Source organism: Neltuma alba, unplaced genomic scaffold (genome assembly GCF_004799145.2).
Source record: "Neltuma alba isolate B1F8T4 unplaced genomic scaffold, ASM479914v2 tig00011740_pilon, whole genome shotgun sequence".
Classification (NCBI taxonomy): Eukaryota; Viridiplantae; Streptophyta; class Magnoliopsida; order Fabales; family Fabaceae; genus Neltuma; species Neltuma alba.
Window position 1 is genome coordinate 878,457 of NW_021636368.1, and position 18,801 is coordinate 897,257.

The 18,801-nt window shown below is 32.6% G+C and overlaps 1 protein-coding gene across 2 annotated transcripts; it reads right to left on the reverse strand.

The window, feature by feature from the left end:
- Positions 1 to 6,470: 6,470 nt before the first annotated feature.
- LOC114717515 (pirin-like protein) lies at positions 6,471 to 18,387 on the reverse strand. Of its 2 annotated transcripts, XM_028902669.1 has the most exons (7): positions 18,378 to 18,387; positions 10,118 to 10,279; positions 9,938 to 9,987; positions 9,736 to 9,774; positions 9,599 to 9,627; positions 8,892 to 9,058; positions 6,471 to 7,183 (listed from the first exon to the last, which is right to left on the reverse strand). In XM_028902669.1, exons 2-7 carry the CDS (start codon positions 10,231 to 10,233, stop codon positions 6,676 to 6,678), a joined length of 909 nt encoding a protein of 302 aa, XP_028758502.1. In that variant the 5' UTR covers positions 10,234 to 10,279; positions 18,378 to 18,387; the 3' UTR covers positions 6,471 to 6,675. The 2 variants fall into 2 exon arrangements, with proteins under 2 accessions (XP_028758502.1, XP_028758499.1); XM_028902666.1 differs by lacking the exon at positions 18,378 to 18,387 and having other exon boundaries at positions 10,118 to 10,326.
- Positions 18,388 to 18,801: the final 414 nt, after the last annotated feature.

Sequence of the window (18,801 nt, forward strand, 5' to 3'; positions counted from 1 at the left end):
GGTTATGCAAAAGATTTCCGTTGGTGATGACTTTTGGTACACACTCCATTTTCTAAAAACCTAGGTAATGATTCTCTACCTATCAGTCTCTTCATTCAGGTCCGTCAACAATGAGCCATGAGACATGATTTCTTAGGAAGAATATGGATCAGTAAGAAAGATTTCAATGTATGATGAGCAAATAGATGATAACACATGGCTATTTATATAGGCAACCTTTGTTTGCACCATCTATTTAATCTTAATCCTTTGTTATCATAAGACTTAATATGTCAATCTTCTCTTAGAGTTTTTCCTATCTTTCATCGCGTCAATAAACCATGCTTAATCATTACCTATATAAATGAAAAACAAAACACTTCTCCATATTAAGCTTCACAAGATTTAACAATCTGAATAGTCATGTCTTCATATCACCTGTCATTTTCACTAATTAATATATCACTGATCAGTCAATGTAGTTAACCCATCATATAAGATAAACTGTAACACCAGTCAGAATTGATATTATCATAAAATATATATCCTTCCCTTATTCTTTATATGATGCATATGCTGACCTCTAACTGGACCAAAATCTGACAAAATTAATAACTTGCACACAATTGTATATCTTTCATAAACTTATCAGAACAAATAAATAGTCCATAATGCCCTACACCTCATACATCGTTTATTATAATTGCATATATGTCACCTCTTACTTACGACTCACTACAGAAAAAGTTGAAAATGAAAATATCAGTAGGGCCATATAAGACGGCAGACTATTTCTATCAAATTTAAGAGCCTGGGAAGTTATATGGTTTGATGGTTATTGTCCATCCAACTGAAATATATTCAAACCATATATGCTATGTATGCCTTTTATCGACAGACATTTACGTGTAAGTCAACTTAAATTGATGAAGACTAGAGCTGGGAATGCGGGCTGGCGGTGCGGATACGGGCCAGCCCGCAGCGGTGCGGGCCAAAAGCGGTGTGGGCTGAAGTAGCCCGCACTTTGGCGGGCTGGCAAAACCGCCTAACTTTTTTTTTTAAAAAAAAATATTATTTGTATAAGTTTGGGCTTAGTTTGTAATGTTAAAATTGGACTTGGAGTTTTAAACTTGAGTAATGAGTTATAATAAAATAATGTGAGGATTAATTTATAATTTGAGAAGATATTTTAGAAAAACTAACACATATTTTTTTCTAAATAATTAATTTGACTATTTTTCTTATCCAAATTAATTAAGTAGATCTTTTATGTATGTATTATATATGCAATTACATGGATGAGAAGATGTAAATATGAAATTTGGGAGTTAAAATCCTTCAATTATATTGTATAACATATTAGAAATTATATAAAAATTAAAATTTAAAAAAAAAAACAAAAAGCGGGCTAGCCCGCGGCGGAGCGGGTTGAAAGCGGTGCGGGCTGGAGTAGCCCGCACCTTGGCGGGCTGGCATTTTGCCAACCCAAGCCCGCCATTTTTGGCGGGCTGGCGGGCTGGGCCCGCGGGCCCAGCCCGTATTACCAGCTCTAATGAAGACATAAATGATATACACAAAAAGTGTACCTGCTGTCTACAGTAGTGATAATGTTCTATTATGAGCTCTTTAAAAATGATGCAACATCATCATATGATGGTATCAACTAAATAGTCAAGTGACAGCATAAAACCTAAAAAGCACAAGACACTAAAATGGAAATGTAGTTAACCAATGATATAAAGTATCAAGTTCATTGTCCATGTAGACATGGTGTCAGATGGTGAAAGTATATTGGTAATACAAATATTACAAGACAAAACTTCTTTTATTCTGCATTCTGCAATCTCTTGATAAATTTTCCCACTTCACACTCCACAATATTTCCATCCTTTAATATGCATGCATAATATTCTGTCATTCTTAATTTCAAATAAACTTCAAATAATAAACTAGAACAAAGCACACTAATTAATGAAACTTACACCCATATGAAAAACGCATTGCCCAACGCAAAAAGTATACAAACTTTTTTCGGTTACATATACGCAGAACGGAATCTCTGACATGGAATGTTTTACAAGCACTCTAAACCTTTATTATAGTTTACTCTGTAAACTTCATATTCAGTCATGTTCAAGGGAAATATTAAGGCAGAACACATCTCTCTCAACCATGGAACGACTTACAAAGCACTACACACTATTGTCATCATCAACTCTGCATGGATTATATAATTTCATGTCTAAGCCTTAATCAACCTCTAACCATCTGTTCAATATATGAGCATAACAATTAATGTCACTTACACTAATGTGGTAACATCGTCAACCAATGCAAAATGACCTACATCTGATATTCTATAACTCCTACCATCTTCTATTAACACAATATACAATAATTGATATTAATTCACTTCACTACGAGACAAAAATCTATTGGAAACATGCCTATTATATAAGTGACATTCCCTGCATAAGTCATATACACCAGAACTTCCTAACTCTGACTCTAACCTAAAACAATGGGTGAGATTCAGGAATTCACCGAAATAGAGTTCCTTAATACCCTTCGCCGTTGGAAGATGCGAGGAGTGTCGTTTATACGCATATGTTGTGGTCCCTTGGTGGTTTTAGTTACACGCAACCCAAAATCATCAAATACAAAAACAATACATGAATCTAATGGAGGTCGTGTTCGTGTTGGGTCTAAAAGATGGTATGAATCCCGGTACATGTTGCTTCGCTGCTTGTATGGATTAATTCAAACTGAAGGATTGTTCTGTCGTGATTTTGAGGCATCAAAGACCTATGACGTACGAAGCTTGTACCTATATAGGAGTATTGTTAGGGCACATGAAGCAGACATACGAGTTTAAATTCTATGGACAAACGATCAACTGATGACAATTATGGATGTGGAAGAGCATACATATATGAATATTATTCCGATTGTGACGAGGAGGAGGAAAAAGACGGTACATACTTATTACCGATGGGTCTCACCTCCCTCTGATGACTCTGGTTCAATAGCAGAGAACAGAACCACTGAAATTCAATCAAACACATATCCGACCAACTTACCTTCCTTACTCAATTTCGAGCCAGAGCTAGGTATTGTTATCAGCGACGATGACCAGAGTTAGTCACTTGGTTGGAGTACTTAAGTTAGGTCTTCAATCTATTTCTACTCAAAATCCAGTTGTTTAATAGTTCTTCATTATCCATATAAGTTTCAGTCTGCTTAATTAAGCCGCGGTTTTGAACCCACTATCATTAGTGGGCTCGGTCCACTACTTATCCTTTGCTCTTACGTGTCTTAAGTGTTGTATGCGTCCTTTCATATAAGTCAAGATCATCGTTCCATCATACTTTGATCTCAAATCATTATCCTATACTTCAAACTCATAATACTGTCCAACTAAATGAGGATCCTCCGCCCATTATAGAGAATACATGTTAATATAATATTTAAATGTTAAGTTCAAAGTCATTATCCTCCTGGACATGTAGAAAGACTTCAAAAACCCACAGACATCTGTGAAACAAACTAACTGACTATCCATGGAAAAAACCCAGTCAAAAAGCTGTTATTGCTTTTATATCTTACCATATAATTCAAACACCTAAGACATTAGGCATGGAAGCTCTTGAACAGGACGCAAAACAAAGCAATAGTCAGGCAACCGTGAGTCCGAATCCTCTGTTAAAAGTGTTCGCTTAGCAAAACAAAGGTGGTACAACTTATGAACACCTTCACCACCACTCCTAACTCGAAACCGACTGAGTTTGTAGCACTGACCTTCTGAGAGGCGCCATAGATTCTGTTAAATCTCTTCATCCCCCATTAGCCTTCCCACAATCCTATCACCCTTAAACAGAAGTAAACAAAAGAAAAACACACTATCAAAACTTAACACGCAACTATACATCATAGAGCACAAGCCATACATCCTTAATAAACATCATATATGAGATAACCTCTGACAGTGGCCTCATGTAGTGGTAAGTGGCATGAGTCTCGGACCAAAACCCCATTTTCATCACCAAGCCGCACTTCTTATACAACCATGTTCCTACCACAATGCTATGTCAGTCTGCCTTCGTTTCAGCTTGAACGGTACCAAGGTTTCTTATTGAGTGGAACTAATAGAAGCTTGGATGCATTCCTTATATGAGAACACCTTTTAGGCTTCGCCATTGCATGGAGGGAAAAATTTGAAAATTCAAAACATCTGATAATGACATGACACCCTTATCTGCTTACATCATGTTTTATATTCTAATCTTACTCAGCTTCCTACAAGCCATGTGAAGCTTTTTTTTTTTTTTGGGACATAAGCCGTGCACATCGTTTCTGTGAGAGAAGCCGCCTTGAAGCCGGTGTACGCGTTCGGCTTACTGGAAGAGATTTGGTAGATATATTGATTTATTTTTTTCTTAAAAATGAAAGGAACATTTATGTGTGTAAATTGTACATGTTTAGCCAACAACATCTTGCATCTTCAGCTATATGCATATGCAAGTTTTTTTCACCTTAGATTTTTGCACATAGTTAAAAGATAAGTTATATAAAGCTAGAAGAGAGTTTTACTTGTTTTTCAATAAAATTTTAGAACAAATGCTTTTAAGCAATCTTTTTTCCTTTATGTTTTTTATTTCTAATTTATCCTATATCTAACTATTATAATCCTGTGAGAGAATTTTTTTTTTAAATTTTATTTATAAATCACTTCATTTTGATTTAACTATAGTATACCTTGCAATGTAATGCAGTGAAGTGCAATGGAAATATAATGTAATATTAATTACAAGGTTTGGCATGTTGTTTAAGAGGGGTGCAATGAGTTATTTTTTTAATAATTATCTAAAATTAATATATAGTAAAAGTACCAGTTTACTTTTAGTAATAATTCAAACCCTCACATGTTCAGAAAAGCTTCTTCAAGATTGCAACCCCGTCGGCTCCATCATTCCTCTCTCAGTGGAGGACAATTTTCTAATAGAATTAATGGTTTGTCCTTGCTTTCTGTGGCTTCTCACTTTATGGTTTTTCACTCTTTGTTAAGACAATATGCACCTTTGGTTGAACTTAATGATGGTAGGCATTAACCAAATGACCCGTAAGTTTTTAACATAAATGTACTATTTTGTCTTTTATTTACTACAGCGTAGATAATTAGTTTTTCAAAAAAAGTGTATATATTGAATAGGAATAAAGTTAAAAAGTTATTATATTTAAAAAAGAATTAATACAATTTAAAATTTTTATTAGTACATGTAGAACATATTAAAAATACTTTATAAATAGGAGAAATAAGTATTGTCCAAGTTGGATGATGCTGTATTCCTTGTTGCTTCTTATAGGTTCAAAAATATTTTAAAAATTAAAAATGAAGAACGAAGAAGGAAAAATGGCCCCCTGGGGGGATTAAATAGGACAAAGGAGGATTGTCCAACTTGGAAATCGCATAATGCCCCAAAAGGTACTCCAATTTTCATAATCCCAATGAAAGTCACAATCGTTATTTGGAATTATGAAATCAAAACACAAAAATTCCCTTATGTGATTTAGGGGGAAAAAAAGAAAGAAAAGAAAAGAAAAGAACATAGAAGGAGGCGCCATTTATTCCATAACGCCCCACTATCTTGCTCCCATCTTCCCACGACTCTACTCACATTTGTGAGTGCTGTGGCTACTAGGTTTGAGAGAGGAGAATGGAGTGCGTCCGACGGCGGCAATGTGGAAGGTAGGAGGAGCAAAACTTTTGAGTTGACATCGCACGGTTATGCTCTTTACTTGCACCAAAGTGTAATTCCCTCGTGTCTGCGTCCCATCCTAGTTTAGGCTATTAGGGAAGAGTTTCACTTGTATATCGTCTAAGGTATTTGTCTTGTACAATGTAGTAATGTACTGTTGAGATTTTTTCACTTGTACATCATCTAAAGTATTTGTCTTGTACAATGTAGTAATGTACTGTTGAGATTTTATAATATGGTTAATATAATTTTTTTTTCCTGAAATTTGGGTCTATTTTAGTTTTAATTCCTTAAATTTCAAATTCATAGTTTTAATTCCTAAAATTTAGTTCATCTTAAAACATTAGTCTTAGAAGGTATAACAATGTTAAAATATACTAAAGTATCACAAATAGCATTAAAGTGGTGATGTCAACTCACTAAATGACATTGAACTAAATTTTATATGGATAACAGAGGGAGGAAAAAGAACATATCCTCACCGCGCATCTTTTTGGCCCCTTGTTTTTTCTCCTCATTGTTCATTTCAACAGTTTTTTATTGCACTATACTTTGTTATTCACGTAAAATTCAACTAAGTGTCACTTGGTGATTCTGTATCACCATTTTTAACATCATTGATGACATTTTAGTATACTTTAATACTACTACACTAATGTTTTAAAACACACTAAATTTCAAGGACTAAAACTACGGGTTTGAAATTTAAAAGATCAAAACCAAAATAAGCTCAAATTTTAAGGGACAAAAATTATATTAACCCGAATATTAGAATTTAGAGACTATATAATTTTGCCATTTTTCATCTAATTAATAAAATTGAATTTACAGTGTGAAAGAGCAGCTAAACAATACAATTTATTTCTTCATTATGCTACTTTCCTCCCCAAATCAATGACCAATGAATTGGAAGCTAGCTAAAAGCAATAAAATAAATAAATTAGAAGTCAAGGGAAATTGCAGCCTCAGACTTCCAATGTCTTGCTTTCTCAAACCCATTGACACAGTTCTCAAAATCATCAATGGTTTGGTCAATCTCTTCTTGAGTGTTCATCACGAAGGGTCCAAACTGAGCCACAGGCTCACCCAATGGTTGGCCTCCAACAAGTACAAACCTAAGCACCTTATTAGAGGACCGGTTCCATACCTCAAGCCCATCTCCTGAACCAAGAAGAAGTATATGATGTGAAGAGACAGGCTGAGATTTCGTGTTCCCAAACAGGCCTTCTCCTTCCAAAACATAGGCAAAAGCATTCCATGACTTTGGAATAGGTTGCTGCAAGTGGGCCCCAGGTTTGAGAGAGAAATCCAAGTACATTGTTGGAGTTCTTGTTTGGATTGGAGACTTTGTTCCTAAGGCTTCTCCTGCTATAACCCTTACTTTGATGCCACCTTCCACTACTTCTGCTATGTCCTTGCTTAACATCTCTTGATACCTTGGCTCAATCCTGAAATAGCAGTAGTGTGTGTAACAACAGATTAATTAATTATTAAACCAAAGCTAGCTTACTGAGTTTCAAAGTTAAGAAATTATTTAGGTATAATAATTTGGAATTACAAGCAAGGCTAGCAGTAATTCAGTTTCTTAAAGTGTAAGTAATAATTGTAAATGAAATTCTTTGGTAGATAAGATGAATAGATAAAACTAATTGAAACCCACCTTTGACATACTCATGTTTGTTGATGACTTTAATTTCTTCAATTATGTACATTTTTAAGCTAGGCTGTCTATGTATCCAAATCTTTCTGCATCTGTATGCGGAAAAATTTGGCCACCAAAACAAGTGGAGTAATTTTTTGAACTTTTTCTTTGTTTAGAGGTGCTATTTTTGTTCCCAAAAAATTGCCTGAAAATAAATTTCAATAAAAAATTATGATTTCCCAAAATATCTGGTTTTCGATTTCTTCCTTTTTCAAGAAAGCAGAGGAAATGTTAGTTTGAATTCTCTTTTCATTCGTGATTTCTGTTATGTTATCAAAAAGAGATTATTAGGGAAAAAATGGGGAGGGAAGGAGAGGAAATGATAAATCCCTTATATGCTCCCCCTTTTTTAATCATAACTCTATCCGACATAACAGTATACTACAAACTAGGACCCGAATTATTAGTTAAAAAGATTATTCCATCTATCATGAGACACCCAAGAGCAGACAAATTTTGAAACTAGCATAGCCAACATGTTGCAGATATTGGGGAAGGTTTCCATCATCATCGTGGACATATGGAAGAGAGAGAGAGACATATTGTTTATGGTGGACATTTAGACCGTTATGGACACCTGCATCATTTAGTGTTCCTTCAAAAGCGGGAAATGGTCCATGATGGAGAACCACGAAGATAAAGTCATTTGTGAGAGTGAGAGTGATCTTAAAAAAACAAAGAAAGAAAAAATAGAAAAATTTGAATAACACATAATTTCAATCTCTTTACTAAACAAAAAAGGATTTCCTTTTTTTCTCTTAATAATAGCTTGCATTATCTAAATGACCCTGCAAATAAATACAGTGATCGTCTTCCATGGTGTAAATATATTTCAGGTAATCGTGGGGTCAAGCTGAGGTGGTGGTTAACTAAGCCGAAAAGGATACTATAGAAGATTTATACTCTTTTATAGAGATTTTGTGTTTAAATCCTTTGCAAAGTAACACATTTTTAAGTCAAAGGCATTATGATGACCCACACTATAATATAGAGGAGTTAAGTTCCGATCCTATGTAAAACTTTGTAACTTTTTTTGGACTCTTTCCTGATCTTTTTTTTAAGCCGCGATTTGTTTATAGGTTTCAATAATAGAAGGGACATCTTTATGATTTTCACAGAATTCAGTACAAATTTGTCTTGATTTTAAACATAAAATTTGTGTAATTAATTTCAATACAATTTTGAGAAGCGTAGTTTTTTATTTGACCGAAGAGAAGTATAGTTAATTTCCAAAAAAAAAAAAAAATCAAACCAATAAAGCATGCTTAATATAATATATAGTTTAACTTTGGCTTATGATACTTCTCTACTACCATAAATTTGACTTTGGCTTATGATTAATTATTATCTATAATTATATATAATATTAAAGACGTCGGTTTATAGTTGTCACATTTTTAATTTATTGAATTAAAAAAGGGGGAGGGATAGAGAGAGAGAGAATTTGCGCATACATTTTATCATTGGAAGCAAGATTGATCCAAAGCTGAAGACCCTTTTGAATTCCCTGAGCTGCAGGCATCTCTGAGTGAACTATCCCTCTCCCTGCAGTCATCCACTGCAAGTCACCAGCTTCAATTGTTCCCTTGTGCCCTTCAAAATCCTCATGTGTTATAGCTCCCTGATCACAACAGCCAAAATTAATTCCACTCGCCTATTAAACCACACGCATAACATACACTAATATTTATTTTTCCAATATTTAAACCATACTTAACGCACATTACTACGCAGCTTTAATAATTATTTTTTAGGGCTATAGCACTTGTAAATAAGATACCTGTGTGTTGGCTTCTGTTATTTACATAAAGTAAAACAGATGATAACTGTTATATTATAATAAAAGTACGACTTTGATTCCAAAATAAGTGCATATGATAACCAAACTTGTAGTATATTGCATGGGCATCTTCTAACATACTCTATACATGGAGAACTAAAACAAAAGTTACTATTATTTTATTGTGGAATTACTTGCGAATTCTTTTAATAATGCTCTGCAATATTTGAAGGGAGTTCTTAGTCTAGTTAACTATAAGAATGATTATAATTAACAGAAGTATGAAATGTTTGGATTTTTCAAACGAAAATCAGAGAAAGCGCGTGAGCGGTTTGAACACTAAGAAATTTGAATCAAATGAAATAGTCAAATTTTCCGTACCTGCAACATATATGTGACTGTCTCGAACCCTGTTTTGAATAAGGAGCATGGGGTCATTAGATCAGATTACCAGTTAGATGATATATATTTGTCTGAAGAACAGACGAAACTGACACAGAAAGAGCCTAATTGCGCACCTCTATGTGGATGATCAGGGAAGCCAGCTGGAGCAGAAACTGCACAATTAAAGAACAATCATTTTCTCAGAGAACAAAGCAATCAAATAGAAAGCGAATCAATAAAATCATTCTCTGAGTAATATTCACAAACAGGTTGTCTTCTCTGATCGCTTTTCTGAAAACAGAACCAAAAGTACACAATTAATATTCATTCACTCACCTAAGAATTCATCCAACACCAGAAAAGGATCAAAGTACTTGAGCTCAAACCTGAACATAAACAAAGAACCAAGCTCAATTCGAATTCCGCAAGTGTCAATTAATTACTTCCAAATCAAAAGTAGTGGTAATAATAACAATAAACGAAAGAAATTAAAAATTCTCGATTCTTCGTTATTACCGTCCGATGCTTCTTCTAACAACAGCGCCAACGCCTTCACGCTGAGGCCTGGCCAAGAATTTCCTCGCCACAAGACGAGGTTCTTTCAATGAACTGCAAATTCCTTGTTCAGGCATTGCGTCAGAGACGTTCGAAACTTCAAATCAAACCAAATTATAAAAACTGTGGGTGGAATGCGGGAAATGTGAGAAAAAACAGAGACACACCGGAACGTATATATAGGGAAGGTGACGATTTGATTTTTTTTTTTTTTTTTTTTGGGGTTAGGGCGGTCAACACGAAGGAGTTGGCGGCCAAATGACTAGAAAAGAGGCACATGGGAAGAGTGAGATTTTGGGAGAGGCCGAGGGGTTTGTACGTCAGCACCACGTTAGGATGATGAGGGGTAAAGGCTATTGCCATCTGAACCGTTAGTGGCTTCCACGTGTCATCTTGCTGTTGAATGTGGGGCTATGATTCATACTTCCCCGTACATCGGCGTACATGGGCAGGCGTGAAGCCTAGAGAGAAACTCCCCGCACTCTTATTTCAACCATGGCGTATGAAAGCATGTTTGCCATCAACGGATTGTATCCTTTCTACATTTTTCTCACTTGTTCAGACTTAATTCGTAATTAAGTGTTCCCTCCTCAATTATGTATTTTTTCCCTTCATTATTTTGAATTTTTTTTTTAGTTTTGAAAGTTCGTACAGTGACTTACAGCAAAACATTCAAAATTTCTAATTAATACTATCTCCAATCCTAATTATAAGATCTCGTTTGTAATAGAAAATTTTGTTTTGATTTTAAATATAAGATATTAATTCATTTTAACTCTCAAGTTTTTTTTTAACTTAAACTCTTCCTATTGATAACACATATTAAAAGGATTTTTGTATGAGCAATTTTCAAAAAACAAATTATTAAAAAAATAATTTAGAAAAACCAATCAGTAATTTTTATAAATATCTAACTTAATTTATTTGTTTAATATATATCAACTACTCAATCCAATCCTATATATAGGCAACGGCCAAACAAATCAAATAGAAATGTTGGCTAAAATTAGTTAAAAATAATAAATATATGAGAAATGTAATTTTTTTTTAAATATACTCTTATTTGTAAAAGTAATGAGTGAGAGACAAAATTAGTAGGAAAAAAGATGACAGAGAATGAGTTGAAAAAGAGATGATAAAAACGTACAATTAATTGGAGATAGAAATTAAAAAAATGTACGTTAAACTTTTAGGCAAACACAGAATGTTGCCTAAATATAGGATTGGAGGGGATAGTCATATAGCTCCTCCATTTAAGATAGAAATACAAACTGTCAATGTCAATATTAATTATAAAATAGATAACTGTTTATGAATTAGGCACAGTACAATGTGTTTTTGACTTTTTATAGATAGATAAACATTTGTTTATTTTTCGTTATTTAATGTGCATATAATATTAATCAAAAGTAGCCTAAGTATGTCAAACTTATAATTTCTTGAAAACATTTTACGAATTCAAAGTTTATTGGAATAACGAATCAATATGAAAGTCTTTATAATTTCTTTTTGTTTCTGATTAAATTTTGATAATTTTTTATTTTTAAATTGAGTTGGATTCAATGTTCTAAAATATTTTTTTCAAACACTTGGTATGTTAAACTAATTTTTTGCACATCCAACATCTAAGTATTTTTCCAATAAAACCCAATATCCTAAAGTAATTTTTAGCCTAACTTTGTCTTAAAAGTATTTTTTTAATAATACCGAGCACCCTAAATTTAAAATATGGGGTGCTACTAAAAAAAAACTTTAACTTGCTGAATATTTTAAAATATTGTGTGTTTTTCTATCAAATCTGCATGCTATTTTCTTTTTACGGGTGATCATCAGAGAGCAAAACATATTTGGAAGATCCTTTGGATGGCAAGTCTCCAAAAAAATCAAATCTTTCATGAGCTCTTCTCACATAGAAGAGTCCATACAGCCAGTCGAGGATGCATCAGGGCCCTAGTAACAAAGCTACATGTCCCTTTAGATGTGATCAAGAAGAAGACTCTGCGCGTATTGTAACACCTTAGTTTTTAACATTTTTACACATCAAATAGAAGCAATTGAAACTATTCATTAAGTTCTTAAGCTGGGAAAATTTAAACTTTAAAATAATTATTCTCGGGTTACTATTAATTATAACTCTAAAATTAGCCCAATTTTAAAAAATCATAACTAAATTTAGAAAAATCCAAATGAAGTGATTCCAAGTTATTTGAAGTTTACTAAATGATCTTCAAGGAAAAGATACTCTCTGGTTATAAATTCATTACCTTTGTACCCAGTTTTCACACAAACATGCATTTTTCATATGGTCAATTTTTTATTTTTCAGAATTTATATCTAATTTTAAATAGGTATAACTTCTTATACAAAACTACAATTTTAATGAATTACCACTCATCTTAAAGCTAAAAATAAGATCTATTGAACTACCAAATTTTGTGATCAAACTCCTTCATTTGCTTAGAATCACATGGTCTTCAAAATAAGCTCAATTTAGGTCATTTCCAGCCCTTTTAAGTATCCTTCTTGTTTAATTATACCATATCAACTCATGGAAGCCTTTATCATACAACACACTATATGATTATACTTCAATTAAGTTACATATCATAAAGTAGTCATTGAGTCACCGAGATATAGTCATTATACATTTTCATAATATTGACCATAAGTTCAAACATAGCACATATCAAATACTTTTCATGCTAATGCCACTTCCTTTCCTTTTCCTTTTGCATTTGCAGCCCCTAAATGGTGTTGATTTAAGCATAATGGAAGTGAGATTTGACAGAAATTTCAGCAACCAAAAACCACAGTTAAAATGTTAAACAAGCAAAACATGTCAAGCTATATGTCACATATGACCTTCATGTTATCAATCAATGTTCATGCCATGGAAAGGGAACAATATATTATACCAATAAACAACTCAACAATGCAAATAGCCAAGGCATAAAATGCAAGTAGTTAAGCACATCATATATCTAGCTCTACCACATCATAACATATAAATAAGGGATAACACATAGGAACAAACTATGCAAGTTAACATCAAAATTATAAGTTCTATGCTACCTTTCCTCAAGTTTGGATTTTTGGCCTCCTGTCCTTCCTCTTGACTCTCTTTATATCCTTGTGTAATGCCTTTCAATTAAGCATAAAGATACTTCACATTACCACTTAAATCAACATAAAATACTAATTCATACCCTTTGACCCTTTTCTTTGATTTTTTAGATTCATTGCTTCCTCTTTGTTTTGGCTAAGTCTCTTAGGTAATTTCTACATAATTTTGCACATAGAATTCATATATCTATTTAGTTTTAACAAAATCCATCTCCTCCCTATTAAACCATGCTTGGCCAAAAGTTATAGGGTTTAAAGGTTCAAATTTTTATGTTCAATTCCAATGCTTCCAAACACTTTTTCTTGGTGTTTTTGTGCACAAAATCACATTGTAAATACAGTGGAAGCATCAAATCAATTCAAATCAAATCTTAACCCCAACTTCCAGTCTTGGCCGAAACATGCTCTAGTGTTGGGGAATTGGATTTTCTTCAAGAATCAAGGATAGAGATCAATTTTTCTACTCTTTCCAATCCTAAATCCAAGTTTTTGTTTCCAATCAACCTTTCCCTATAATTTTTGAAATTTCACAGCAGCATACCAAGGGAAGTTTGTCATCAAAATCTATCCAAAACTTGTTCTAACTATGCCAAATAACTTCCTTAATTGATGCTTAGGCTTACCTTGATAGGGCTCTTGAATTTTCTTAAGGTTTCTTGCCCTTGAACTTGCTTTCTTCCTCTTGGTTTTCAGCAAACTTAGTGGCAAAATCATCCCCCTTTTAAGTCTCCCAAATGGCCAAATTGTGTGTCTTGTGGAGGCTATTTATAGACAAATTTTTTACCCCTTCTTTCCCTCTTTTTGCCCAAGGGAAAGCACCTAATTCCTTTGCTCATTTGGCACTCCAAAAATCGACCTCATCTTGATCTTGCCAAGTGTTTCACCAAGTGTAAGGTTATGATTTAATTCATGTGTTAAAAACTCATTATTTTAATCTTTCTTTCAACAAAAAAAAAACACCAATTCTCTTCATATCCTAGGCACCAAAATGGTGCCATGTAGCAGCAAAAAAATTGGCGGAAAAATTATCTCCCATAGCTTAGTAACATTCCTCTATTTAATTATCCAGTATCAAATGAATTTTTTTTTTTGGATCCTATATAATCTAGTACTTCCAAAAATTCATCCATTTGCACCAAAACCTTTCTTTTAATGTAGGAATGTTCTATGATTATCCTACAACTCTTTATATTTAAGTTTTTCTTGAAATTTGTGTTTTACCAACAAGTATTCGGCTTTTAGAATGTCTTAAAATTAACCTCTTCACTTTCTCAGACTGGACAAAATTTTATAATCTACAATAATTCCTTAAATAATTTTCTCATATTTTTCTGGAATTATTGATGCCTCTAGGTATTTTAAATAATAATTTTGATTAACTTTACACTGTTTCGCCAAAAATACCTTAAAATACAAAAATTCTGTATTAATTCATTTTTATTCCTTTAACTCCTCCAAGGTCTCAAATACTATTCTAGACCTTTTATTCTATTCTCTATAATTTTTGAGAATTTTCTGAAATTTCAGGCATAATTTTCAGTTTGACCTACTTTGACCGGATATTTTAAAAATGACAGTATGGTCCCTGTTCAGTTTCAGTTCAAAAGTTATTTTGTCTATTTGTCTGCGACACTGTCTAAACTTGGTCTATTTTATATTCCTTATTTTCAAGGTTAAGATTAATAAGGTGTGACACATGATAAGATACATTGTAAATGCTAGGGAGAGATTGGTCTTAGTTTTAGCTCTGTTAAAGCTGTATTGCTTCATGGACCTACGAGAAGCTAACTGGGTCAAATGAAATTTATAACACGAAGATGGCAGAGATTTCACCAAAAAGATCTCTTTGCCCATTCTTTTAGGCTATATATGTTAAGATATTTGGACTTCTCAATATAACAAACTTTTTGATATGAGAATACCATAGGAGAATTAGATAACTTTGCAGAGGCTTTTTAGAGCTTGCCTAGACCAAGACATGCTAAGGAATTTTTCTTTCAATAACTATTTTCACTCACATGAAGATGGTAATCACTACCCCAAGGAACAATTTGTTCAAGTCCTTGCAGATGGATCGATTCTAGATGATGGACAAAGCGGTTTGTGGAAGAGCAATTTATGATGATAAAGGGAATTGGCTATGTGGTTGTAGCAACAAATTCGCTATTGTTCCCCTAGCCACTGCTGAAGTAATTGGCATCATCAAAGGCGCAAGCCTTTGCTAGAACCAAGGTTATAAAAAGATTGAACTTTTTGCTGATTGTATAGAAGCTATTAATATGATTACCAGAGGATGTGATAGGTCTCACCTTTTTAGGGATGAAGCTTGCTTCTATGTATTTAGGGATTGGCACGGTTTGATTCATCATACTGCTAGAGATAGGGTTGCCATAGCTGACTATTTAGCTAAACAATCACATAGGATTACAAGAAATTTTTGTATCGTTGATTATCCTCCACCTTTGGGACAATCGGAGGTGGAGAGGAGATGAAGGTAGTTAGTCTTTATAGGTATTTTGTCGTATTCTTTCTAGTAAAGTAATAGATTTTTCAGTTTTTATTCAAAAAATAAAAAAGAATATTGGATGCTACTAGAAAATATTTTAGGGTGCTTATGCATAAAAATTAGCTTAAAATACTGAGCGTTAAGGGTGCTAGATGTTATTTAAACCTTTATCATTTTATCAAGTCCTTCTAGTTCCATGAAGTATATATGTATTGATTCCTATACTTATAATTTGCTAATTTAAAAGAGACACAACAGTAGCAGCTAATGGTATGACTTTCACTTAGCATACACCTAAATTAATTTTGCTACATGCATTTAAATCAAATCAAAATCAACTCGATTATAAATTATATAGAGATGGAAAAAGACAGATATATATATGTATAAATGAATATGATAATCTTTTTACTTTTATGATTATAAAAATAAATTTTATTCTATGATTTTTTTAAAGCCTTTTTTTTCCTATTGTAGGGACAATTTACATGTTACTTTGTTAATATCCTTAACATATCATGAACATACGGATTATACATAAAACCTAATAGAAAAAAGAAATACTAAAAATTAAGTAAAACTATAATTACAGTTGAAAAAAATTTACACTCATTAAAGATGAGTTGCCACTCAAGAATTTAGATACTTCAATACCGTTGCACAATTAACATTTTAATTAGGACCCTTGACCAATTTTCTATATTTTTATAACAATTATTTATAAAAGTAGCTGTAAATTATCAAATAATAGACTCAAGCATTCTCATGGTTATAGGATAAAACTATATAGATTTTTCTTATTGACAGCTCTCATAATAAAGTAATCAACACATCATCATTGTGTGGGGACAACCCAGATTTTTCTTTTGAAAAAAAAATTGATAAAGAAAAAGAGAGAGAGAGAGCGATCACGTAACAATGACATAGGATTGATGAATTATGAAAAGATCAAGAAAGAATGACACGGTAATGACGAATTTTGTCTATCACTCCAACTTCACGCGCAATAGCCTAGAATAAATTATCCCAAGGGGTTTCAACGATACTTCCAAGTTTCCAACCAACTAAGGATTAAGTACAACGTTGTGCCACGCGACAGGCGCAAGAATTTCAAAATTTTTTAAGGAAAAATTAGGGATAAATTCTCATTTAAAAACTTAATTATAGAATGGGATCTGATCTTAGATGACAATAAGTTTGAGAAATAAAAAGACAAAACAACTCGAGTTGCATATTCTTGATCCGAGTTACATATGCTTGATCTTAATTGCGTATTGTATATACCTAGTTGTATATAAAATCTAATTACATATCACTGATCTTAGTTACATATCCTTAATCCTTAGTTGCTTATACTAGATCCTAATTGCATATTGCATATGTGTAGTTACATACATAACCTATTTGCATATCACTCATCCTAATTGTATATCCTTGAACTCCAGTTATATATGCTTGATTCTAATTGCATATTGCATATACTTAGTTGCATATAAGACCTAATTGCATATCCTTGATCCTGAGTTGTATATGCTTGATCTAATTGCATATTGCATATGCCTAATTAAATATAGGATCCAATTGTATATCACTGATCCTAATTATATATTCTTAATCTTCAGTTGCATATTACTATACCTAGTTGCGTATAGGATCTAATTACAAGTCACTCATCTTAATTGCATTTCTTTGATACCCAGTTCTATATGCTTAATCCTAATTGCATTTCATTAGGGGCATTGTGGTAATTTTGTTTTCTTTTTTTAATTCTACAAAAGGACATCAAAAGTTCAGTTCTCCTTCTACAATTAATTTTTCAAATGAGGATTTATCCCCAATTTAATTACATTTAAGAAAATTAAAGGTTGAAATTAAAACAAATTAAATTATATAAAAAGGTTAATATTATTTTTAATTCCTAAAATTTAACCTCATTTTAGATTTGGTTTCTAAAATTTAAAACTAATGATTTTGATCCTTGAAATCTTATTACCTCCGAACTTGTCTTTTGGGGCAATATTAAGGACCAAAGGTGGTATTTCAAGAATCAAAAACACTATTTCAGCTACGTTTTAGGGACAAAAAGTCTTAAGGTAGACTAAAATGAAGTCAAATCTAGGACTAAAGCCACTTATTTCAAATTTTAAAGATTGAAACTAAAACGAAATTAAATTTCAATGACTAAAAATAGTATTGACCCTATATAAAATCTCCCAAAAGTTTGTGTCATATGTTACAAAAAAAAAAACAATATTTTCCTAACCTTTGAAACTTTATAATAAATCTTTCTAAACTTTTACATATGCTTGGATAATCTCCTAATATTAGTTTGGTTTATTATTTATCTATAAATCACTTAAAGTTTAAGAGATTTATTTATATACAATTTAAAATTGGAGGAGATTATATGTATACAAAAGATAAAATTTAAGAGCATAAAATTCATAATTTGGGGTTTCTTGCATTGGCTTGAAAATCTAAAGGCGTATATTATTAAGTTTTAGGGGTGTTTGAATTAATTTTTTAAAAATAATTTTATAAATATATGAGATAAATATGTGACATGAATTTTATCTAAGTGATTGTTGGTACTCTCGTGGAGTTTGCAAAGCCAATTTCTTCATGATTTTAAGTTTTAAGTTTAGGCCTTGGGACACCCCTTGGGCTTTCATCCCTTGAGTCCTCCGGACGTCACTCTCCGTTGCTCTAGCTTAGGATCCTAATGTTTTCCTTTTTCTTTTGCATCGCCGAAAGAAAATGTATTGGGCCCAACCCATCAATGTGTCACGAAAACAAAAAGGAACATTATTACTTTTTTTTTTTGGCCAAAGTATAGGTATCTTCCTATTGGAAGCAATCATATTCAAGACACTGTCAGGTGCTAAATGTGGATACTTCTTCTAGCGGAGATTTGAATATTAATTTGTCATGTTATAAGAGACTAGTCCTTTTTGCTAAACAATCCCGGTGGTTCATTATTACTTTGTATGAAGAGAAACAAATAGAACAGCTCAAA

What these genes read in the sequence shown, in the direction of transcription:
- LOC114717515 (XM_028902669.1), bottom strand. Translation starts at nt 10,233, where the DNA reads ATGCCTGAACAAGGAATTTGCAGTTCATTGAAAGAACCTCGTCTTGTG. An exon ending in GGTGTTGGATGAATTCTTAG is followed by an intron (nt 9,775 to 9,937) that starts GTGAGTGAATGA and finishes TTAATTGTGCAG; the next exon opens with TTTCTGCTCCAGCTGGCTTC. An exon ending in CCCTGATCATCCACATAGAG is followed by an intron (nt 9,628 to 9,735) that starts GTGCGCAATTAG and finishes TATTCAAAACAG; the next exon opens with GGTTCGAGACAGTCACATAT.